The sequence below is a fragment of the Salarias fasciatus genome, chromosome 4 (assembly GCF_902148845.1).
Source record: "Salarias fasciatus chromosome 4, fSalaFa1.1, whole genome shotgun sequence".
Taxonomy (NCBI): Eukaryota; Metazoa; Chordata; class Actinopteri; order Blenniiformes; family Blenniidae; genus Salarias; species Salarias fasciatus.
In genome coordinates this window covers 10,599,890-10,626,582 of record NC_043748.1, presented here as the reverse complement: position 1 = coordinate 10,626,582, position 26,693 = coordinate 10,599,890, and the positions used below count along the sequence as shown (strand labels likewise).

General features: G+C 44.0%; 1 protein-coding gene across 1 annotated transcript in view; it reads left to right on the top strand.

The window, feature by feature from the left end:
- The first annotated feature begins 21,969 nt into the window (after window positions 1-21,969).
- Window positions 21,970-26,693, top strand: part of LOC115387279 (protein shisa-8-like) — a 101,241-nt gene continuing 96,517 nt past the window's right edge. Inside the window, exons 1-2 of the mRNA XM_030089936.1 lie at window positions 21,970-22,745; window positions 23,181-23,819. Of these exons, the coding sequence (XP_029945796.1) occupies window positions 23,254-23,819 (566 nt within the window). The 5' untranslated portion in view covers window positions 21,970-22,745; window positions 23,181-23,253. The remainder of the gene's footprint in view (window positions 22,746-23,180; window positions 23,820-26,693) is intronic.

The window sequence follows — 26,693 nt, the reverse complement described above, 5'->3', positions numbered from 1 at the left end:
ATGGATCATGCATTTGTTTTGAAGAAGAGCTGAGAATTACTGCTGCACTGACTCTCAACTGAACCTCGCTTTGAGCATCTGGTACCTCCATGTGTTGAGAAGCAGAGAATCACAAGTTATTGCTGAGAAGCGTTACAGCAAAGAAATAATCCAGCAAACACATGCTTTCTTACTTTTTGCTCTGTGGTTCTTTTTCAAAGAACCTATTACCTCCTTCCACATTTCTTCCCGCTAGTTCAGCCTCAGTCGTCCGACATCTCCCCTTCTCCTCCTCTCTCATTATTCTGATTACCGCCGCAGCATCAAAGCACTGTAAATGCTCGCCTGAAAACTGCTGATCTCACGTATCAAATTAAGGAGTACAGTGCCCACGAGGAAAACGATGATGGATAAATAAACAGGATCTGTCAGCAAATCAAGCACACACTTCACACATACTAACAGTGCGGAGGAAAAGTTTGCTGCTCTTGCCTTGTTTCTCATTCAGTCGCTCGCCGAGCTGAAATGGAGAAACGACATCAAGCAAAACTTGAAGGATAATGAAATAAATAATGAAGGCCATCACTTGAGTTATCAGGTTCTCGATGTTTTTATAGTTAGATGTTAGGAGCGGCTGGCTGTCATTGTGCCTGTAGAGAAGGAGATGAAGTTTGAGACGAGCACTTCCTCCACCTGTCCAATCACAAGCCTGCTTTCAACCTGGAGGCCACCGCTGCACTTCGTAAGAGACTGAATCAAAAGTCGTCTCTTCTATCATCCTCATGACGACAGTAAATCACGGGCTTTAAAAGAAAACCCCAAACTCTGTTATCTTACGGTACGAATAAAAACACATGGCTGTGAGAAAAGAGCCCACTTATCACACAGATCATCTCTGAGTCGTCTTTTTGTGAACATAATAATCTCAGAGATCTTGAACTAAACCAACATGAGATGAGTGCAGAAAGAGGCAGAACAGAGTCCTTGAGAGTTTCTCCCCGTCTGATTTGTGTGGAAACACTCCGCTCATCATGAAGAGGAGACACACTCTGTTTTTGTGCTTCTTTGTTTTTGCTGCCATTACAAAGAAGGAGCTTCTCCTTATTGACAGATGGCTGATTCTTCTCCAAATACCCTTATTTTCTGTTATTCTCTGTTGACAGTATGAGTACGTTTAAAAGCTCTTGACAGGAAAGCAAATGACCCCACTTGATTTCTGTTGCCTGCATTGTAAACATGGCATCATGTTCTGATGGATCCTGTCAAACAGAATTTCATTTCCATTCAACATTTTTGTTTTGGGTTTCTTTTTTTTTTTAGTTTTCATTAAAAACGGAAAAAAAAAGGCTTTGGTGTGGAAATGCCTTGCGAATATAAATGCTGTTAGATAAATATTAGATAAATCAACAATGAGATGATAACATCTGTAATGTTCATATTGACAAAGTGGCAACAATAGCTAATTAATTACGGTACCGTGTGTCTTAGCCAGAATATGATGGAAAATCAGCGTAGTGAAAAGTAGTCAATATTATTTTGTAATACGTCCCATTCATCCACAGTCATGTATAATTTTCAAGTGGAAATCAAACATATTTTAACTTCCTGATGCAATTTCAGCATCATTGAAAGGTTGACGTCACGCTTGGCTGAAGGAATGATCTGCAGAATAAATGAGGTTTCCAACAACACAGTGAAACTGTTAAAGCAGAGAAACAGTCTGTTTGTGCATGCAATGCTACTTCTAAAAGACTCAAAAGACATGACTGATGCCATGTTACCGAGGCAGCACACATGGACACAGCAGCTAATGCTTTACTTGCTTCTACTGCACAGGTTGCAGTGACAGTTTCTGGGATTTCAGTCATTTTGTGGATATGTCCGGGTCGTATAGGCCAGGGTTAACCAGTGGGGCGCCTGTAAGCAGTTCCCAGGGTACGCTCGAAAATAATGGCCAATACAGAAAACACAAATTACTAGTGTTACTGAAGGTTTTGCAATATGCAGACCTCCTAATTACTTGGTATCCCCTCTAACGTGAAAACAAACCTGCTTTATTAAAATTTTGTTGTAGTTCACTTTTGACTGATGAGTTATTTTAACCTATATTATCCAAACAAAGGTCACACAGGCCTTATTTACAGACACTCTCTCCAGTTTCTCCTAAACACCCTGGTCTCTGCGTTAGGAGATGATGTGATTGTACAAAAAGCCCTTTTTAGAAGTGTTTCCTGCTGTGATGTATTTTTAAATATAATTACAAAAGTTAAATAAAAAGCTAATCTGTTTGAGAAAAGGACACTAATCGGGTTCCTGCTGGGCACAGCTCGCAGTTCATTTTATCTTAATGCCGAACCGTCAACTTCACCCAGTGAAAATTATTATTGTCAGGAATTCAGTAAAAATAAAGCGGGGATCCATCTCATCAGCACATTCATGTGCATCGGCTCCTACCGCAGATCAGAGAGGGACTGTCCTACTTTGACAGCTTTTAATTGGTCGGCCTTCATCTTTCGCGTGCGTCTCATATTCATCCAGTCCGTGCCTTAGACCAACAGTTAAGCACAACAGACACAGATCTGACCGACACAAGAGAAATGCAAATTACATTTGGCTGAATCGATGCGCATTGACGACCAGCAGCAACAAACACATTCATGCACACACACACACACACACACACACACACACACACACACAGACGCCGCACTCACATTTCTCTTGCATATGCCAACGTGGTGCAGAGGCTGAGAAAACGCTGACGCAGTGCGGGGCGGTGGGGGAGGCATGATAATGGAGCGGTGGGGCCGACTGTAGAGCAACAAGACAACATGCATTAAAGCTATTAGTGCCGGCGTGACCCTGCTGGCCGGACGGAAGACCGGCGGAGTTTGAGCCGATCGCAACTCTGCAACACCGGAGAGGAGGAGAGGACACGGCAGGAGACAGGACGCATTCAGATGCAAATGATTTAATTCCAGGAAGCTATAGAGGCTTTTAAAAACATCAAGTTAGTAAGCTGCAAAAAAAAAAAAAAAAAAAAAAAAACATGTGCACAAAGTATTAAGTTGTTTCTTAATATTGGAGTTTTTCCTTGCTGTTGCTATTGACTCTTGTTTTGAAGGTTTGGTATCAACTAGTGTCTGTCAGAGAAAAAAAAAAAATCAGGTCATAAAACAGTGTAGTGCACCAATTAAACTGCAGGAAATGCAATAAAAGCAAGCAGAGTTGATTATCTGGTCTGAAAATTAGATTATAAATGGGCAGAATATATTTTATTGCCTGAGCTCTAAAAGCAAAGGCACTGAAGGTTCAGTGAGCACATTTAAAAACACCTTTTAGAAAAGAAGACACGGCAAACTGTAGCTCAAAGACTGTACACAAACACAAACACGTATGATCCAGTCCTTATAGTGTATTAATATTCATATTAGTGCTATTCCATGTGGCCCAGATATTAGGTAAGAATGTATCTAAATACTTTGGCAACACCAATGACACTGATTTGATTTTAAAAATATGGAAGATTAAGATTTAATTCCAGTGATTCAACAACAAAGCGTTAGCGATTTGGCATTTCGTTGTGAGGCATCGAGCGAAGAACTAAATAAAAGATACGAGCGGGCGGATAATTCAGTGAGTCACAATTGATCCCCTTGTGACCAAGCAAGCCGACCTAAATTTCACGCCGTCCAAAAAGGATCAAAGTGTTGGCGTGAGGCCGACGGTCCTGGGAGCGGTGCGCGTTTTGGACGAAAAGACGTACATGAGAGAACGCAGAAGCACAAAGAGCGAGCGTGAGGAGGAACTGGGTAACATGTTGGAGGGATAAAGGAATGTCAGAGAGAGAGAAATAGGGAAATAAGGGTGAGGTAAAACGCAGACGTTCTATATTTAGCAGAGGAGCTATTGTTTTGTGGCTTGGGGGGGGGCTGGGAAAGTCAAACGCATTGCCAAATGGAGCTTTCGCAGAAAACCTATCCAAAGTGCAAAACGGCTCACTCATGCACGTACAAATCCAAAAACAGAATCCAGATGCACCAGATACCCTCTCCATCACAGACAAACACAACACACGCGGTTTGAACGTCCTTTAGGGCATATCATCGACATTCACGTCCTGCAGACTGCTTCTCAGCTCAGTTTTAACAACTATGAACCTGACCTGAACCAAACCATGCTGGAATTAGGTTTGAATTGACAGTGATACACACACAAAGAGGTGGAAATGAAGGGTCTGGACACCGACGGGCTGAGGGAGAGACTGTGACTAAGATGAAATACCAGGCTGTCATTCAATCACAGGATTGAAAACTCGATGCTCCTCCTCACACTGTCAGTCAGTTAAAGTGCGTTTGATGAGACATAAGGCCCACGTCGTTACCATTGGTGTGTGAGTGTGTGACCAAACTTCACCATGAGGTGGTCATCGGCTGGAGTTGATCACAGTCCGTAATGAAGGGAAGGCAGAGTCGACCAGTGGACCAGAGGCCAGTCCAGCACAGAGCGAAACATGCTACCCTCTCAAAATCTAATGAGTTTAATTATGGGGACTTGATTTTATGCCAATGTTTTGGACAAGTCTCCTTAATATAAGTGGTTTAACAGATTTGAGTACAGCATGCAGTATCCCCCAGCAGGGGCTCCTCTCTAACCACTTCATCCTCAAGTAATGTCTGCTGCCTCAGTCTCAAGGATGGGGTTTGTCACATTATGATGATCATTATTCAGGCGCTGACCTTATCAGGCTGTGATTTATGGCCGAGTCCAGTACAGTATTATTATTGTTATCATCCCCTCCTATCTCGCCGATTTGGTGGCCTGGCATCTCCATATCTCATCAGAGTCGATTATGGAGAACAGTGTGAGCGCACACAAACAACTCCGCGGGGCAATAGTCACTGGTAAATACAAACACCGGCACAATGTCCTTCTCTTCACGCTGGGAATTACAAATATACAGTCAGTCTAATTGCATGTTTATATCAGTATGAATTTGATCAGATTACATTACAGTGAGCCTGAAGTGTTAAAATGTGACTGAAACAGTGTCGGTAGGAAGACGGCGGAGGCTAATAAGATCAGTGTTTTCCACACAGGAGATCTGTAATCAAATCAAATCATGTAACCAGAAGTTGACATGCCATAGATGTCTGATGAACAAAGTTATAAAACCCTTTACTGTTCTTCCCCAGCCCAACAAGTGTCAAGAGATCCAGAAAGAGTGGCATATTTATCGTTTCCATGGTCTGGTAATATACGGGATCTTTGTTCCTCAGAAATTATACATCAATCTTCTTTACTGCATTGTGTACCTCAGGGTTGCCGGCGGCAGAGCCAATCCCAAAGCACTATGGGCAAAGGTCACCAGTCCATCACAGGGTCACACTAACGTCAAAGCTCCTGGCAACATCAGGGTCATCAATGAGTTTTGAGACAGAAGGAAACCAAAGTATCCAGAGAAGACCCGCACACAGGAAGAACATACTTCACACAGAAAACCCAGAGAAACACTTGAACAAGAGATGACTGGCTGTGAGGTGAGAGTGAAGAGAATAAATCTCCTGATTTACGGCACTAATCTCAGGTGTTTATGTGTTGTCTATAAAAGCCAGGACATGAAGGTGGGACCCATTACCCCATATCTATGGGACCGATAAGCCATTCGAGTTCTGGAGATGTTTTAAAAACTTCTGCTGAGGTTTTAGAAAAGTACTTTATACACCCATCAAATGTTGGCGTCCGATGCTACGATCAAATAATTTTAATTTGGTTACAAAAGCTTTAACTACCCACTGTACACTGAATTACCTGTTTTGTTTTAGGATTATAAATCACCTCTAATAAATTCCTCACCTTTTCAGAAGGGAAAATTGTTTTTCAGGAGAGAAACATGCAGATATAGCGATAAGATAGGTAACGTCAGGTGAAAAACACAAAGTTTTTCTCATAATCCAGTGTAACCTCAACACAAACATACTGAGGGATTAGTCTACTGCAGTGACTTACAGGCCAGCAGCTTAAAGTGATCGGGATGGGGGGATGTGAAATCGATCACACGGAGGTTCTCTCTCTCTCTCTCTCTCCCAACATGTTTTAGTGCTGAAATGTCAAAACCTGGAAGTTGTGTAAATGTTGCAGCAAAATGTGTCATAAACATTGATCAGCTGCTGCTGCCGCTGTCGCCGGTGTCCGGATGGCGCCTGTCTGAAGACGGGGACCACACACGACTCCGCAACGGATCGATACTCAGAGCATGATGGTGTAACAGAAAGGGAGCGATAAGAAAACGCTTCAGTGTCACTAGAGGAGGCGTTCAGTGCTGTCTGAAATCAACATTTCTGAGCTGACTAATGAATGACAAGTCAGGTTCATTATCATGTCTGTTTTTTTAGATTCCCTCAGATTCTGCCCCAAAAAAAAAAAAAAAAAACCTCAGAAAAGACACAGAAACAGCTTTAAGCACAAGACCAGTTTTTTTCTCTCTCTGCATTTTCGCTGCAATACAAAAAAATAAGACATTAAAAGAACGACATGATTTTCACTCTTTCAAAAATCCAACAGAAACAAGACCATGAATTAAAAGCACCAATAACATAAGTTTGCGCCTCGAGGCGCAGAGTGCATTGTTAGTTCCGACACGCTGCTTACTTCAGAACCCGGCGCTTGTCTCTCACGTTGATGAGCTGTCGCAGAGACCACACGCAGCCTCGGGCGGAGGGACGACACATGTAGACGAGCTGGTGCTGTTTCAAATACCAGTCATGGTTTTAAAAAGCATTTAGAACAGTTGTGCCCCTGCACTGTATCCTCTTCATTTACATGTTTTAATATTACTCAATTACAGGCTTGACTTAAAAAAAATTTCAATATAATGAAAAAAGTGAATTGTTATCTGGGTATTTTCATAACATGCAAACTAAAAGGTTTCAAGTTTTATTGTTGTAATTATTAAAATGGGGAAACGATACGATGCATCCATTCATCCATTTCCTGGTTTCCATGGTTACTTCAGGGTCACCGGTCATTTCTTGCCCCGAAGGAGCAGGAGATACGTTGCTTCCTCAGGTTGACTCAAGAAAAGAAGAAGAAAGCAGACGACAGTTTCAACTTGCTGACCCTGACATGGAAAGCTGCTTCAGCCGCTGCAGAACCGAGAGAGGCCAAAAAGAATAATCATCAAGGAAGACACAAAACGGAGCGATCGTGGCTCCGGGCAAAATGGCAAAGCAAGAGGAATGTACAGGAAGCAACCTTTGAAATGGCTGAACAGGAAATAATGTACAGACGCGTGCGTCATATCTGGTTTCCATGAATAAAAGGCTTCAAAACATTTCCCCCCCCCCGATATCTGTTATCTGTCTTTGCAACCATCCATCTTTCATTCCTGATTTATTCATCATGCAACTGATGTCAGCTGGAATCTGACGGAAGACAGGTGACATCCTGCACAGGTTACCAGTCCCTCACGTACAGCTAATGCCATCATCAGCATGCTCATTTACACATGCAGGGAGTTTAAAGGCACCAATTAGCCTCAGAAATGTGTTTTCGTATTGTTGAATAAAGCTGGAGCTCACACATGTAACCAAAGATCTCACTTTGGGTCTTCGCACTGCGTCCTTCACGCCTGCTGCCCTCCAACCCACGAACTCTCCATTCAGTTATTTCAGCGAGAGCTCAGGAGGACGCTCTATATTTCAGTCAAGTCTGTTTTTGTTGCAATGAATACCATCTTCAATTCACTTTTCAGAAGAGTATTTTTTTTTTATATGTCCCATGTGGTCTCCACTCTTTGGTGTGAGATATACTGCAAATAGGAAAAAAAGAGGCAGGTAAGACTTGATATAAAAGCTACAAAATTTTAACCACAGTGTCTCTTTGGTTCACAACCATCGGGATGATGAAACCCCGCGGTGCTCCTTCAGTGCACTAAATCACATAAAGTGAAGTGATTGAATCGAGTCCTCAGCGTCAATACATTCGATAGCGGGGTCCTTAATCTTTTCTTTTTGTGTGAAAATCAAAGCAGAGAGCACTCTCTGAACCAGCCGGTGTTTTGTGCAACAACATAGTCGCTCCCTGCAACCTGGTCTTATTGGCTGTAAAGCGGTCATCAGAAAGAGCCGGAGTGAGAGCATGGGAAATGAGATGGCTTTAAAAATCAATGAGAATATCAAGCGGCGCTCCGACGCTTCCCCTTTCTGCTCTGCCATTTGAATCTTGAGACGGAAATATTGAAAAACCCTGGTGTGCGTGGCAGTTGTTGGGGAAAAAAAAAGATCCTTGAGGAAAGGGTCTTTATTGCTGCTTGGATTACACTGAGCGGACACACAGCATCCAACACATAGAGCTGTGTAAATATAAAACAGTTTCACAGAAAAAGAGGAGGAAATCTGTAAATATCAGCAGGAATGGCGCTTTTCTTTTTCTATAGCGCATTATTCAGACAAAAGAGAAGCTATAGAACCGACCGAGACAAAGAAAAACTCAGATTTCCATATATTGGATTCAAGAAGCATTTAATTGCTAATTAATAGGATAATGTTTGGTTTGCAACAAACTGTAAAGCCTTATGGGACATCTACAGTGGCTCCTTATGGCGCTGCCTTTAAACTGCCTTTGGAACACTAATTAATTCACATCCTGCTGCTAATTAATTTGCCACCACTAATTAAAGTGAAAGGCACCTTCTTTTCACCCAGTCCTCCACGTCCCTCAGCTCCTCTGTTCCTTACGGTTTGTTGTTTTTTTTCTTCCATCTTTGTGTTTTAGGGCCCTTGATTCATCAGCTCCTCCCGACGAGCCCAGAGCTCACTTTCCCCACAGTGTCTCCCCGGCTGACAGCTGATGCTATTATTGTGTTATACGCCCCAAGCTTAAAGGGAAACATCTTGCTGTTTGTACCTTTAAATGCTTTCACCAACAGGGGGATTGTTAGCAGGATGTCAAATATAATCACCCTCTGAATCCCAAAACTAAACTCAGCAGAACGGGGTCCCACCTCTTGGCTGTCATGCTGACAGTCAACGGCAATCTACATGTGCAACACTTGGTTCCTTCTAAATAATGAAGAACACCGCTATACAGTTTTGATAAAGTACTTAGAAACAGAAAGAAGAATGGAAAAAAAAAAGATTTGAAGAAGGAATGGAGGAGAGAAGAGAAAGAAAATTGTTCCCCCCGCCTTGTGGATCAGCCTTGATGTATGGCCGCTGCGACGCTCCCATACGCTGACGGATGAGTCAGACGGTAGATGTATGGCGAGGCGGTGTGATTCTGGCCTCGCCTGAATGAACCTAGAGGGAGTTTACGTCCCCCTTGTGCACACACTGGCTTCATGACCGCCGCACAATAACTGTCACGGCAGCGTACTGCGGAGTAATTCCAAGAAGGTCCTACATCTTCCACCATCCGACATGTGCGCTTGGTAACTTTGCATGACATTAGAGTCTGATATTTACTCTTGCGATGCAGGAGGCCTCAGCTCATCTGGATTCTATAATGAACAATTGTTCGGAGTCGAGTTTTGATGCATTGAGAACAGCTGCAGGGCTTCACAGACATTAACCCGACCTGATTCTCATCTCAAACACAATTAATTACACAGACTCACACGCACGCTTGTTGCATCAAACTAATTGTTTTATCCGTATTATGATATTGAATTACAGATTACTATAGCGTCTGGTGGAACAGTGGTTATTGCTCTCATCTCACAGTGAGGATATATCTGGTTTAAGTATGATTGGAGGATTTTCGTGTGGAGTTTTCAAACATTCAAAGGTTTTCTACAGGCATTCTGTTTTCCACCTACAATTCAAAGACAAATATTAGATGTTGACTGGTGACAGGAAGTGTGTGTGAGTGTGAGTATCCGTCTGATCTGTCTGTGTTTGCAACATAATGGCTGGTGATCTACCCAGGGTGTCTTGGTTAATAGTCCACTGGAAGTGACAGCAGCCTTTTACCATTGTAAGATAAAGCAGTTTAGAAGAAGGATGGATGAATGAGACGGACAATTCTGAATATTTCAAAAAACATATCAAATAAAAGCAAAGCAAAGGAACACATTTTCCTTTTTTTGTTAATCCAGGATGTTAGTTTAACATTTCAAAGTTACTCCGCAGGAATTTAACACTTATCATACAATATAGTGCAACACTCCCAGGAGAGTGAAAATAATGTTGTTGGCAATCAATACATCAGTTTATTACTCCCAAAACTGGCCAAAACAACAACAAAGTCTCGAGCCTTCACCTGTCTCCTCCCACACACAGCCGAACCTGCTTCCCAGCATTCCCTCTGTTCACAGGCCCTCCTCTCATCCAGTCACCATGATAACAATTACAGTGAACGTAAACAGAACGAATAACGACTACAGAACAGTGTAACTGAACAATGAACAATGAGAAAACAAGGGTATCATACAGAAAACCCCCCTGATATTTTCTCCATGAGGCGAAATCATGGCCTTCTGCAAACACACACACACACACAGCCATCTTTGCTGGTGTTGACTCGAACAGCAACACGACTGTTTCTCGTACTAAACAATCTTTGGGAGGAGGAGGAGTGCAGAGCTGTGCTGGGCTTTAAACATCTATCCACTCACATCAATAACAATTATGAAGATTATTATGATAAAAGATCGTGCCGCAGTTCTCCTGGGCTCTCTTGTGATGATATTATCAACGACAAAGATAATGAAAGTCGTACACTATTGATTACAGTTCAGATAAACCTTTATGGTGGCGGCGTAAAATCCGAGGCCAGGCTCATTAGAAATGTGATGTGTGTGAGTGTGTGTGTGTCTGTCAGACTCTGTCTCTGTGTCAAGTGTCATTACAGACATTCCAATGACCTTGTAAGGACCATTAATGATGTTATAGCTCAAGGATGCAAAGAGAGAGGATGAGGGTTTCTGTGTGTGCGTGGGAGAGAAATCGCACTCTGCCTGCTTGTGTGATAATGGGTTCACCACAGATTCTTACATTTGAATTCCTTGTTAACAAAAGCCAGAAGAATCTGACACTCACTATATATTTCTGTTCAGGGCTTGACAATACTGTATGTAGAGAAGGAATATGGTGTTAGAAAGTGTGTATGTGAAAACTAACACGTATGTGTGATAAGCTAATGAGGTTTGATATTTAAAGATGTGTCGAACAGATCGCATCAAGTCAAGTAAATCTTCTTGTAAATAAATGATGTGTGTGTCAGATTCTGTTCTGCCCGTCCCTTTGTGATGTGTCTGCGCTGAAGTCCACTGGGAGACGTTAAGTCTGTCTATAAAAACATCTGCTCTAGGGTCGCTGTGAGTGACAGATGTGGCCTGTGGAATGCTGCTTTTCCTTTTTCAATGCAGGGTTATTATTTAGGGAAGCCTTAACAGTCATACAGAAGCACAAAAATAACCCCCCCCCCCCGATGCATAAGTGTGAAGGACAAACCGGCCAAGACAAGCGTTGGAGAAGCTCAATATGTTGCTAATAACAGAGATTGATGGCACTCACTAAGGAAATTACAAAATGTATTGAAAGGCCGGAGGAAGGTTGCAGGGATAGCTGTGGTCACTGAAGTGAGACTCTGTGCGGTACCTTTACCTTTGAAGTGCACGATAGGCATCGCCTCACTGTCAGACAGCCTTTAGTCCTGCAGGGTGCTGAAGCAATTACGTCGCTCTATTCACTGCACCACTCCCGCAAATGATTCATTCAGGTTATCTAATGGCTTCAGAGACATGCTACACTGTAGGTCATGACACACATTCACAAAAAAAAAACCCCAAACAAACACAATTATATTAAGCAGTAATAGCTGTGGGACATGAGTAATTCATCTGTACTACAGGGCAGAGTAACAGTTGTTAATGCAGTCTGGTTCTATCAGGCGAGTAACACTTGGGCGACTGAGGCTCAGATGGTGGAGTGGATCATCCACCAATTTCGGTGGCTCGGTTCCCTCGTTCCATTGTTCAGACCGTCCCTCGGCGAAACACTGAGCCCAAATGGATCCCATTGAAAGGTGCGCACCTTGAATTGCAGCCATTACCGCTGGTGTGTGACGCGCTTTGAAACGGTGGCAGCAGTGTAAAGGTGAAGTCTGCTCTCACTTGAAAGGGGTCAAGGAGAAACTGGCCTAAAGACATTTTGACTATAATGTAGATTTGAACAAATAGCTTAAAGAAAGGAGGCTAAAACAATAGACTACACTCATTATGAAAATTGCTCCTTGATATTGAGTTTGGGTTAATTTTTCAGGTGATGCACTGAAGTGTTTCTCTGCTCATGAAGAAATGTATTATTTCTATATTGGATGTGTTGTGCTATTTTTTTGTGAAGCATTTGGAATTGCCTTTTTCTAAAACGGATTTTGAGTTCAGCTAATGAAGCAGGTTTAATTTGTTAACCCACATTCATCAGCTGTCGTTCACATCGATCCTGCTACAGAGGAACGGGTCGCTGTTCAACAGATTTCCTTGTTGCTTCACTTCCTGAAATGACTATGATTACATTCCAAACATTTCAAAACCCAGTTGAGAACTAATCATTCTGCTTGATTATAGTGTTTTTCTCTTCTTCATGGTGTGTTCTCAAACTACTGCATGGAGGTGTGCATTACCTGAGGCCTCCGCAGCCTCAGACACATTCGACGACATGAATGCCGGTTGTCCGTCAGCTCTGCCCCGGCGCTCACTACCAAATTAATGGAAGCTGATATGCTTCTGTCCCAGTGTCGGGTAAACGGACTCCTGCACAGTAACCTTAGACAACGCCGAGCGGGAGGTGACAGCGACTTGGACTGGAGCCGCAGGTGCTTTTGTCGGGGAGTTTAACTGGAGTCTCTCTGTTCAGTCAGCAGAGTCTCAGTGGAAACCTCATCTCACATTTTAAACAGCATTTACAAGCAGCGGCTTTCAGAGTGTGGTACGATCGTCCACCTGGGGTGACGCCACACAACGGGAGTAATGCCAGAGCAGCTGTGGCTCAATGGAAATGTTGCAGGCTTGATTCCCCGATGGTAACATATGTCCTTGTGCAAGATACTGAACCCCAACCGTTGTAAAGCACTTTGGTGTCTGTGAAATCAGTGGAAAAGCCATTTATCATTTCACAGCATTTTTTCTTTCCTCCTAAATTATGAAATTAAATTTTGATGAAATGAAATAACCTTCAGTGCATAACCATAAGGGATACAAGAGATAAAGACTGCGCAGTATAAAACCGTATTTCAAATTAAAAGCATCTAACTAGTAAAATAGGATATGAGATTAAAATGTGAAAGACACAAGGAAGTCTGTAAGTCAGCCAGAAGTCACACTTTGACAAAAAAAAAAAAAAAAATCTGACTGTTTGGATGCTACGGTGAATATTGTCAACGACAGTAAATTTACCAAAACAGTCAAAAAAATAAGAATAAAAAATACCAATTTTGTCCACTATATCCCTGCAAGCAACAAAGGTGGATCTCACTGTGATTTCGATTGCTTGTGATCTGTGGAAACAGATTTTTGTCCCGAAGCCATTTCAGAACAGCTTTGAATTGTGAGCGGGATAATGAGGTCAGCGCATCAGGCTCCGACGAAGGCGAGAAAAACATTCCCGTCGCCGGGCCTTGCTTCTGTGCAAAGCCAGCTCTGACGGCTAACGAGCGAGGAATATTAAAGAGAAGAGCAAGCTGCAACTTGTAAAAAGTTCAGTCCACTCTCAGACTGTAAAATATTCTGACTTACTATCCGAGGAAGGAGTTTATTTTCGTCACCGTCGGAGATTTATCAGGACAATAAAGTCACTTGTCCTTCCAATCAAGCTCCAAGCTGAAAACACAGGCCGTTCTGCTTAAGTATCCTGGGTATAAACACGTTTTAAAGCAATTAAAAAAACCCCTCCTGGTTGAGACAGTGAATTTGTTAAACTTGAATAGACACAGATGTGCACTCAGCACGTGTCCTGTGTTGTGTTTGAGTGCAATGAAAAATGGGAATGCTTCACTTTTCTGCTATTCAGTGACACAAAAGGCACAGATCTGCTAATTACATTGACTAAATCAGGACGGGCTTGTTGAATTATGAATTTTAGACCTCTCTAAATGAATATTTGAATGATTATAATAAATTATTTTAGGGCATTTTTTAATATTTCAGTGTTAAACCATTAAACACTCTCACTATTTCACTCCACTGGAAAAAAAAGGGACTCAGGCAAAAGCCTCGCCGACTCCCCCTTCCCTTTGAAAAAGTTTAAAGAATCAAATTAAAGAGCAAGCCCTGACTTTGATACTGCTATCTCAGCATGAACATTTTAGATTAGATCAGGAGAAATATCCTCCCAGAGGCAATTTGCTTTCCAATACATGTTGCGTATTTACATGCTATGAAATATGAGATTTTTCTTCTGGATTACAGCTCACAGAATAAGCTAAAAGGTGCTCCTGGGTTCTTCGTGGCATGTCGGTAATCGACTGCACAACTTCGAATGTGTTTCTGTAAGTGTGATAAGACGATAAATATAGAGTTGGGTAAACAGCTCTGGGGGGAGGACTGCGAGATGTCATCAGCGGGACTGGACCAAATATGAGTCATCCGCAAGTTTGGGAGCTCCAGCGATGAAAACATCCGCCCCAAACTAGGCTAATCCACAGAAATCCATGAATTTAGACCCAGCACATGCACACACACGACCATAACCACATCCCTGAAACCTGCAGAGTTCATCTGAAATGAACGAGAGATTAATTATGGAACGCTACATGTGCTAATACATGTGAACTATGGACCTGGCTTATCTAACAGGCTAATTTAAGGGTTTTCCACGTCCTGCCATGCGCGCGCCGCGCACGCACGTCACTGAGCCGCAATGAAAGTCGACGGGATTTCACAAATCCGCTTTGCGTCACAAAAGTTGAGCAGAAAAAGAGTGCGAAGGAGCAAAGGAGAGCAAGTTAAAGAGCGACTGCAGCGTATTAACACATTCTCGAAACAACTCTTCCACCCTTGTGTTACATTACTTTTTTATGTCTCGACATCGTGAATGGATTACGGACTCCTGCCTCCAGAGGAGACGCCCAGTGGATCACTGTGTCAGAACAGCTGTGGAAATTCAGTATTTCTCATTGGAAAGAGTAAATCTGAGATAAAACGACACAATCTCACAAGTAAGACAGAAAAAAAAAAAATGAGCGAAATGAAAATTCTGAATAACTAAATACATGCTGGCACACACACGCACACGATTCTCTAATTCTTTCCTAAGCTCATTTCCTGCTTCAACATTTACCTGTAGCTCCCGCAAGACTTCCTACTTCTCTTCCTTCACCTTTCGGTGACCTGCCTATAATTCGCTCTCTCTCTACCGGCTCGTCTCCTCCGTCCCTCTGAGTGCTGAGTGAGGACAGATCTCATCTCTGACCAGGCGATTGCCTCGCTGTGGCCGTCCCCGTCCACACGTCCACACAAACACGGTGACGCGCGGCGCCGCGGACGGCTTTGCGGGGGACCGGAGCTGCATCGGGAATGAAACAGAGACGGGCGGCTATTAATGACAAAGACCTCCCACTGAGACGCAGCGGGATAATCCGTCGCTGATGACTGCTGGCCGACGTCGTGATCAGTTGTCTAGCAGAGGACCCCTTGGTGCAGTGGTTACATGATTGGCAGTCCTCTGATCACTTTTGGAAATGATCGATTTCCATCCATCTTTGATATCTCGACCTGCTTTATCAGTGCAGAGTGAAATACTAACATTTATTTATATGCATTGTGTGATTGAGAACATTAATTTGCCACTCACCTTATACAAGAGATTGATAAAGCTCTAAAGTTATACAGTGTGATAATAAAATGAAACTTTTCATCACGTTATTTTTTTTTTCCTTTTTACATCAAACTGAAGCACACTGTCTTAAAGCGAGTGGAGAACAGAGCTCTCCCTTCACAGCAGGCCATTTCACTTTTTTTGTCTGACACGGGGAACAGACAGGTTGAGCTCTTTTGTGTATTGTCTTTTGTTTGAAGAGGAGGGAAAGCTGAGACTACAAAGACGGATCACAGCTCAAAAAGTAACACAGCTGTGAATTACACCCAGCCGGTCCGCACAGGGGGGGGATTCATCGACAGATCAAATTTTCATCTAGAGGGAAATCTGCCATGACTGGAGCTAAAAAAAAAACATCTTCAAATCTGCAGCAGGGGGGAAAGATAGTTTCCATAACTTTTTTCAAATTGGATGTTTACCCTCTGAGATAATATTAGACGAAAAAAACATTGTTCAAATATTGACACAGCTCTTTCTGATGATTTCTTTATGCAGCAGATAATAGCTAGTTTCTTTATCTTAACCATAAATAAAATAAAGTCAAAGGAGCAGCTAATCCGGCTACGTGCCAAGGCTATTTTCTAGCAAACACACTCTAAACGATGTCCCAGGGCAGACACTTTAGAAGTCTTTGCATGTCTTCTTTCCTGCAGTCTTTTGTGGAGGTGTGTTGATATATGTGTGTGTGCACTCCCCTGTCCAGTCGATGGCAGGTATACGACGTCCGGCCCCTGCAGTCGAGGAGAGGGTTGTGGGAGGGCAGCGGCTGCAAATGCTGCTGAACGGGAAAAAGTAATTAACAGGAAACAAAAATAAAAATCAAAAAGAAGCTGCAGACTTCTATCAAACACGCAGATGTTTGTCAATCAATCCCTTCATTCTCCTTTGCTTTAACTTTTCTATCTTTTCCTCTTTCATTCCCGTCCTATATTTCTCCTCACCTCTTTCTCTGTACCCTCCAACGATTTTGTCTTTCGTTACCTTCACATGACGCCGTCCTCTTTTTTTCCCCCCATTTGTCTCCGCTGTGAACTAATATATAGTGAGTGACACTCCGAGAGCACAGAAATGATGAGCAGCTACAGCGAGCAACAGGGAGTGACACGGAGCGAGAAAAACGCCGCACTCCCACGAGTGGAAACAGAGTGGGAGTGACAGGTGTGGCGTGGCGTGGCACGTATACGGGAAACCGAAAGATGCGGGAGACAGTTTGATGAGAGGATGGGAAGGTGAGGTGAGAGACGGAGACAGACTCAGGAAAGGACAAAGCCGGAGCGGAGAGGAGACGAGGTTTGAAGCGGCGGCGGAGATGGCAGGTGACAGAGACGAGGAGGAGACCGAGGCTGGCTCAGAAGAAACCTGCTCTAAACCTCTTTAAGTTTTTTGGCTTACGTTTAATGAAAGGTGGATGTGAGCTACAGAGAGGAAGCGAAGAAGAGATGACGAAGGAGCAGAAATTTGACAAAAAAGAGGAAAGTACGAGCCAGAAAAGAGATTAAAAAAAAAAAAAACGAAAAAAACAGTCAACCTCCCCAGTGTGACAAAGGTGCCAAGACAGCAGATATCTATCACCCACAAACCTCCATCAATCAGCCACAGACATAATTAAAAACACTCTCTATCACCCATTATTGGGTCATTGCTTTCCACTTCAGACGGGTCGCGATTTGGCTGATTGTTGCGTGAACAATACAAAGAGGCATGAATAGTAATCAATACTTAAAGATGCTGAATGATCAGAATAAAAACAGATTAATTGAAGAACAATTCATGTGGAAATGGGTTTCTTTTTCATGACTCACACAACATTTAGGCAATCAGCTATATTTTTTTTTTCCACCTGGAAAATGGGCGGTTCACTCTCCAGTTTGAATTATTAGACTGAATTATCAGTATGCAAATGAAGTTCATTCGAATGTCATCCTAAATAAATGTCCAACTGTAACGGCTGAAGCCGGAACTGATTTTCTGTTGGAGGCATTAGCAGGCTTCAGCAATTATGACACCGGGTTAGGAGAGGACAGAAGGAAAGAAAATCTGTGTTGAGGCCTGGTTAAGAGCAAATGATGACACGATGGTAAAATATGGAATAATTTATCATGTCCTGCCCTGGGGGGACATTTGCACCTACATTTATTTGTTTACATGACATTATCTGACTCAGGGTTATGACCAAAATGTAGAGATCCCAGAAAACAGGAAACCTAAAACCTTAAGAAAGGGGAAAAAAAGCTGCATGAGTGAGACTTAATTGTCAGTGCCATCGGTCCTGACAGTGATGAATGAGTGTAGACGGTGCGTGTGTTGTTTGTGTGCAAACACCAAACTAAAAAAAAAAAAAAATGGAGTGGCGCTGGCAGGGCTGAGGAGAGAAAGAGCCGTCTCACAGGAAGCGGGGTTTGTGTTTTCCAGAGGAGAGGTGCTCCAAATCTGACTAATGCCAATCAGCTGCCGGGGAGAGAGCGGCTACTAACAAGCACACTTTGGGTATAGTTAGGAACACTGTGATTCCAGAATAATGATAAATATTATCCTAAATGTATGTCATTACCTGGGCACCAGAGTGTGTGTGTGTTTGCCCTGTGATTGATTGGACACCTGTCGAGAGTGTACCATGCCTTCGCCTGCTGCCGGCTGAGAAAGGCTGCGGTGCAATGTGACCACGATCTGAATAAAGTGGGAGAAAAAAAAAAAATGGATGGATGGGAAGTAAAGATTGGAGTTGGTCTCTTGAACGAGGCTGTGCCGTTGCCGCATGCTCGGTATCGTGCTTATGCATCCCCGCTACACGATGTTCTACAGTAAACATGCATTTTAAGGCTTCTCTTTGCACATGTTGCTGTAAAGACCTGGAGTGAGAGATGATTTAGGCTTCCTCAGGTCGTCTCTTCTATCTGCCCTCCATCTTTCCTCCCTTCCACCCGTTCAGCTAACACTCCGTACACCCCCGCCTCGCTGCCGCTCCGAGCACCGGCAGCATCCTGTGTATCTGTTGGCAGGCCAACTTTCATTCACACTGACTTTGATTTCCTCCTAAATTAATGACCTGCTTTAAATTAGTGGAGAAAAATGTGCTGAGGAAACGTTAACGCCAGGCAGGAAAGAGGAAGAAGGATTAGCTGATTTGTGGCACATAGCTGTAATGTGAAGTCACGGCTGTGTGTGTGTGTGTGTGTGTGTGTGTGTCGGCATGCATGCGTACATGTGTGTGTGTGTGTGTGTGTGTGTGTGTGTGCGTGAGTGTGCGTGTGTGTTTATCCCTGACATAGCTCCTGATGCACTTTGCCAGAGATTCTAAGTGAATTTAGGCTGAGAGGGTTGGACAGAGTACAAACAGCAAGCAAAGACGAATCGGTGGCTTGCGGGAAAAGACAAAAGATAACACGGCACAATAGCGAAGAGTCTGTAGTTAATGTGCGAAAGAAGGAAGGGGAAATGGAGTGAAGGCAAAAAAAAGAGAGGGTGACAGGGAAATTAAAGGAACGCTTTTAAGCTTTTATGATGAAGTTGGCCCCATAGGCAGTACTTCTTTTATCCTCCCCTTCAAAATCTAGTTCATATTCAACATCATATCTGAGATTATTTAAAATTCATAATGATTTTCTTCTCCATCTCTGTGTTCAGCATATATCCTGGGAATTTGCCTCATGCCTGGACCTTCTCTGCTTTGCCGTGAATAATATTCCCTCTCTCTTTCTTTGTGGGTCTAAAATGTCACCATCCTCCGAGACTGTTTCCTTCCTACCTGTCTGCACTCCTTCCCAATCTATATCTCTCCTCCACTCTCTCCTGCTATCCCTCTGTCAGTTCCAATTCCCAGAGCTATCCCTGTGTTTCTTAATCCCCCTCCCTTTCTTGTGATAATTCCCCTCCTTTCCCTCCCCTGCTTTTCCTCTGTCAAGATCTCCCTCTCTCTCTCTCTCTCTCTCTCTCTCTGGCATCCACTCTCCTCTCTCCGCCTCTCTTTCCCCTCTTCCTCTCCATTTAGCTCAACCCTGCCTCCCCCTTCCCTCTCTCTCTCTCTCACTCTCTTTACCTCCCCCATCCGTCGCTCACTCCCCTCTCTTAAATCAGCCCTAATAGACTGCAGTGCCACACATGTTCCAGAAATGCCCGCGCAAAGATGCGCAGAGGTATTAGCGCAGTAATTACGCGGCAGCACAAACACTCCCCACACGCAGACGCACATCATTCACGGGCGGGCGAGCACGCCCGCACATGACAACCTGCCGCACCGTCACCGCCAGCCGTCGTACGAACTGATTCTGAGGAGAGAAAGTGGCACAGAAAAGAGAGAGAGGGAGAGAGAGAGAGAGAGAGTTGGAGATGGGATAGAGGCTCAATAACAATGTGAGAGAGGGAAGGTCTGGGGCTGGGCAGATAAACAAAGAAAATGGGAAAGGTTACAGAGACAAAAGAGGAATAAAAACGAAAAGGACAGGGATTGAGGGACCCTGAGAAAAAGAGTGACTCCTGATAGTCTTGAGCCAAACAAAAAAAAAAAAAAAAAAAAAACACAGAACAAAACTGGGAGAAGAAAGTGTCAGTGACACATAATGAGGGAGGGAGGAGGAGTATGAAAGGGAGAGTCAGCAAGCCAGCACCGTGCACATTTGCGCACAAAAGATATGCATGAGCGTGTGTTTCAGAGAGCGAGAGCGAGAGAGAGAGAGAGACCAAAAGGGAGGGGAGGAGAGAGAGAGAGAGAGAGGGAGGAGTGACTGGGGAGAGGGAGGAGTGAGAGGAGTGTGTGAGATATTGTCATCCAGTCCTGCCAGAGAACAGCAGCAGCAGCAGCAACAGCGGGAGCAGTGCGAGCATCACCAGCGGACGGGATACAGACGCACTGAGCAGACCCAGGCGGCGAGGAAATAAGGGAATACAGGACTGACGAGGAGGCGACAACAAATGGGGAAGATGGAATAAACAAAAGCATTTTATTGCTTTGCTTTGCTCTTCACACTTCTGTCTGGAGAATCCCACAAGCAGACCACCAGTGAAAACACATACATATGATATATATATAAAATTCCTATACATATATATCAAATTATGCCTGTTTTCAAAGAAGCTGCAGCCGGACATGGATCGACCGATTTGACGACAAAATCCATTGCATGAAAAATTGGGAAGTAATATGCAGCAGTTACCTAAAAACTGTTGCATATTAATGCTTTGACATTTTTGTCCATTTTTTTTTTTTTTTTGCTCAGTTGGGCAAAAAAAAAAACAACAACAAACAAACCACCAAAACTATTTTTAAAACCCAGCAATGGTGGTGTATGGAAAATTGGAAAACCCTCAACTGAATAGTTGAACCAAGAACAAAAACAACAGCAAAGAGCGTCTGCTGCACGCAGTCCCGTATCTCCAAAGGGGCTTCTTTTGAAAACAGGATATTTTTTTGTTCTGCCCTCGGTGACACGCTGCCGTTCGGCTGTCGCATCTCCACTTGTCTCTGCCGTCCGAATGGGCTGGGGAAGCATTGTTCCAGGGAGGCTCGTGCAAGCGCGCCGCAGAAAGTGCAGAGGGCAGCCCACAGGCTCTCTGACCCCACGCTGATATTTCCTCAGCAACGACAGAAGCCCCGCTGGGGGCTGAAAGGGAAAAGTGAGGTAAGTTGTGGAGGAGACAGGAAAACCAAAACCAAAAAAAAAAAAAGCAACATATTTTACAGAAGAAGACAGAGATAGAATGAACAAAAACTGAGCTAGACGTTAACCGAGGAAAGAGGAAGACTTGATCCAATATGTCCGCTCTGGTGAAGTAACTCCGACACGTTTATCTTTTTAACAGCTTCTCTGGAGTCTTGGATGCAGCAGCACTAAGATCAGAGATTTAGTGTCACAACATTGGCCCTCCCCTCCCTCTCTTCACCCCCCCCACCCCACCACCCCACCCCCACCCTCTCTCTCCTCTCCCATTCGCCTTGGCACTTGTAGGGCAGGACTGAGCAGGCTGACAGAGAGCCCAGCTGGTGTCCTGGGTCTGTCAGAGACCCTGGGACCCGGGGAGAGGAGGGGTTTCAGTGGAGCGCGCACGGAGCGGTAGCAACAGGAGCCCCGCTGCACGCTGAGCACAAAGAGCCACTGGACTTTTACCGTGACGCTCAGAGGCTGCAGAGTAACAGTGGCAGTGCTGCTGTCACCGGGGGATTTTTACTTCCAGTGTGCACGTGTGAGACAAAAACACGCCTCAGGTGCAGGAGGGACGCTTTCGGACTGTAATCACCACAGGATCTTAAAACTGACGAGAAGCCTGGAGAGAGATGTTCTAAAGAATATTTGAGCAGCTGCTGTTACCTGTTGGGTCTCCGGCAAAAAATAGGAAGCGGCGCTCTTCACAAAATAAAAGCTGACCATTCTGAAGCACATGCACAGCGGCTAAAAGACCGAGGCTGCACTTCTCAAAGGAGGAGTAACTTTTCTCCAAGTGGACCAAAGTGGCAGTGAAAAGATGGGAACCACGAGAATAAAAAAGCTTCCTTTGAACAGTGACACTGAGAGCAGGAGGATGATAGACGCAAGTTAGACCCCGAGAGAGAGAACTGAAGGACACAGAGGAAAACGGCGCATCCTGGGTCACAGTTTCGTCCCGGACATCAAAACTAATTTGACTCAAGTGTTGAGCATTAGAGTTGTTATCCACGGTTGGAATATGAGTCCGTCTTCAGAGTGAAAAAGCCTTTCATGTGGGGAGCCGTGACTATCTGTGAGTTTGAAAAAGGAATCTTCCCCCCATTTCCTGCTCGCGCCCATCAGTAACCCAGAGTTCTCACTTTTCACGGATTATTCATCCACTCGGCGGGGGAGCTTATTGCTGAAAATGCCAGAGGCGAGTTCATTCGTAGGTAACACGCCCTCTTAAACTGGATTGCCTCCAAGCCAGCGGATTTGGGATTTGTCTACAACCGCCTCTGCTGTCTGCTGATGACACATGGCTTTGTAAAAGGTGACATTTCCTGAATTTTGGAATTCTCTCTCTCTCTCTCTCTCTCTCTCTCTCTCACACACACACACACACACACACACACACACACACACACACACACACACACACACACAGATTGCCAGGGACTGTGGAGTGTCTGCTGGGCTCACAGGGGACTCATTCACTCCTATTAGCAGCATGTTGAGACGGGAGATTGATTTCTTTCCCTCACTTGTTCTGTCCCTCAAAGACAATCTGGGATTCTGTAACTGTGTGTATAATAACTCCCACAACAGTATTTGAATGTCCTTTAACGACAGTACAAGCAAATTACAGATGCAACAGATTTCTTTCTGTAATTACTGATGTCTAGATTAGAATTCCATAACAGTGATTTTTAGTTTAAAGCTATAAATATTTAACTCTTTCTTTATCTTTGTTGTTTGTGAAACCCAGGAGCTTTGAGTCGGGCCTGTTATTAACTCTCACACATCAGCATTGAGATATCACAAGAACCTGGGAGCCCACGATGGATACCTGCACGTGTAAACTTTTTGTGAGCTTGTCAATGGCGCTTCTCCTGGGGCTGACCTCCCTGGGCGGACTGAACTCTCGGCCATCGGGTCTGATTTTGGCCCAGGTCTCCTCCAGCAACCAGACGACAGAGTCCTCTGTGGTGCCAGAGGCGGCCCTGGCGACGCCCACGCCAGACACGGAGGAGCAAACCACGCTGGGCGGCAGCAACCGCTGCTGGGGCTACTACGATGTCATGGGCCAGTGGGACCCGCCCTTCAACTGCAACGCGGGCATCTACATGTTCTGCTGCGGCTCCTGCTTCTACCGCTTCTGCTGCCAGTTCAAAGTCCACAGTCTGGACCAGACTTCCTGTTCCAACTATGACACGCCGGTGTGGGCGAACACCGGGAAACCGGTGGCGCCTGTCACCGAGGTCCACGAGGAACCAGACCGCGATCGGACCCACATGATCGTTTATATTATCTGTGGAGTGGTGGCCATCATGGTGCTGGTGGGGATTTTCACCAAGCTCGGGCTGGAGAAGAGTCAGGGAGGACAGACGGACATGACCAACTCCAGGTAAGAACTGAGAGCAGCAGGATGAATGAATGAATCGACTGAACGATGATGATCATTGCAAATCTGCGATTTATAGAAAAGAAATTGATGAAAACAAAGATCTAATATGAGCGTCTACTGGTAGGCACTAAGAAGAGCAGCGTGCATGAACGGATGAATTAATAATGGATCGATGGAGCTGGGCATGGGAAGGATTAACAAGTAAGGAAATGAAACAGCTATGAGAGTGGTTAGAAGTGGAATAGATGACGATAGCGATCATTATGGTAATAATGGTGTCACTATACTTTACGATGTGGATTCATCAAGTCTTCAAAGATTTGACTGAGAAAATTTAAATAGCATGGTAGACGGATCTATAGACGGCACAAACTAATGAAACGCTTTCAAAAAATAACGTGTTAAATAGTGAAATCTTTTCAAATACATTTGCTTTCAGAATAACTTAAATTAGAGCAGCTGATATGTTGAATGGAAAAAGACTGCAGCCAGAGGGCGAACAATAGAAAGAGATCAAATGATTAACAAAGCATTTGCTCCATTCTATGAACTATAAGCTAAGCTGATCAGGAATTAAAGTCATCTATGAGCCTGATCCTGCGTAGAGCATGAGAAATTGCAACTTTCAAGCAAACCGATTGTGGCCTTTGTTTACACGTGTTCTGCAGGTGATCAGTTAGGAATAATGTTATGAGAGACATCACACGCAAACAGAATTCAAATGAGGGTTTTGATTGCATTCGGACTTGTACACATGCGATGACTGGATGGAGCTCTGATCCCCGACAAGCACGAAGTGAAACTATGGAGTTGTTCGTGTTGGTGGATGAATTCAACAAATACAGTAAATGAATCAGAACTTTGCAAACTAGCAAAAAACAAAGACACAATGTGGGAGATGATTACTCACAACCTCAGTTGTGTGGGAAAAACAATGGCAACAGCTGAGATGCATAAATGATTGCAAAACCTATAACGACACAGAAAATCCTGTCGGTAAGTTTGCGAACGAAAGTTGCGGCGAGCTCACTGAAAACACACCCCTCGACACAATGACAACAGCATCTCTGCGATGAGCTGTTCTTCACAACACTGCCCCACAGTTCATCAGTGGCATTACTCCATTTACTATGTGCTCATGAGCTCCCCGGTAATGCATCAAATTACACACATAATGAACGCAGAAGCCTCCATCTGTATCCATCTGTGCATTTAGCGGTGTGCAGAAATGGGCCTTAACAGAGAGCATTCAAACTGGACATTAATAGTTGACAAAAAAAATGTTGATTTAACACAAAACCTGGAAGCTTGAATATCTAAAATTTGTATTTTAATATTATCAGTAAACATTACTGCTGGGCAGAAGCCTTAATTCCAGATTGGGAGAAAACAAGCTAGCTATTGGTCCAAATGTCATCACATGAGCATGTTTCAGTGACCATCTGACCCAAATCCTGACTGTCAACCAACAGCAATACGCTGGCCGGCCATTGGGACTTACTGTTAATATACAGGCTTGGACAGTAATTGAGCATTACTGAGACTAATGACTATAATTTGAGCGCTGATTTTCAAATTGTAATCCCTTAAGTGTCTTTGTAATTAAAAAGTAATCACATTACTGTGTAGTTTTGTTCTTTCCCAGCACTTTGGGGCACGTGCAGCACGGACTGAGAAATGTCTGCATATGTGTGAGAAGGTCACCAGCTGACTAATGAATAAAAGTGACTGAGGCACAGCGAGGTGATAATGGGCGAAAAGCCTGTTTGCAGCCAGGACAAAGCAAAAGACGTGGAAGCAGGGAAGGCTGGGAAAAGATTGAGAGAGAAGGGAGCACGGGAAGGAGGTCAGGTGGCGGGACGGAGACGCCAAAGGACAAACGCCAAGTGACAGAACTGGAGGAGTTTGGGTGAAAATTACAGTCAGTGCGGCGGCGTAGTGTTTTCTCTGCATCGGAATAGCCGTTTCACATTGACGGCTGATTGATTGCTGTGACACAACTGTGACTCTGGCAATGTGTGGCCTCTGGAGAACAATGAGAAGAGAGAGGGTGGTTTTTGGAAGGGTGAAATATTGAGCGGATCTGACTGGAGTGCAGCCAATGGCTAATTCTAGTACAGAGAACGTGTGTGTGTGAGGGAGAGAGAGAGAGAGAGAGAGAGAGAGTGAGACAGTGCGTGTGCTGGGTGTGACCGGCCAGCCTATCGGGTGTTAAGAGTGAGCCCACGGGGGCTCCTTTAAAATCCAGTCATTATCAAACTGTCCTCCACCTCCCAGAGCACAATAAGGAAGAGGAAAAAGGAGGAGGAAGAGGAGGAGGAAGGAGGAGGAGGAGGAGGAGGAAGGAAGCTGTAAACATCCGTAATCATTAATATTAAACTGCATCAAGCCACCAATAACACAATAAGCTGGAAACTCTCAGCTCTTTTTTTTTTTTTTTTTAATCAAACAGTTATGTAAATTACATCACCTGAAGCAAAGGCCTGTTTTTGAAGTAGTATTTTGGAAAAGTTCCTGGCCGCCGTCACCACATGCAGGCCGGCCAGCCAAATTAACTGTTGAGCATTTTTACTGAAGTTTCCTAGAGGGGATGTGCGTGCGCCCCCAATCACCAGGACAGATGTTTGCCCACATCTGTCCCGCCAAAGGATTCTGAAACAAGACAATAAAACTCCAGTAACCTGACCATTTACTCTGACCTTCCCGCATATAACCGAGCTTTTATCTCAAATGCAAATGAATGAGATGGACTATTATATCGCTTATTGCCAGTCTAGTTAAAATCAAGCCAAGAGCTTCCTGCAATTTGATGTAAAATGTCAAACTTTTACTGCAACGTAACAGCTGAAGAATAACATTAATATCTTTGGGAAA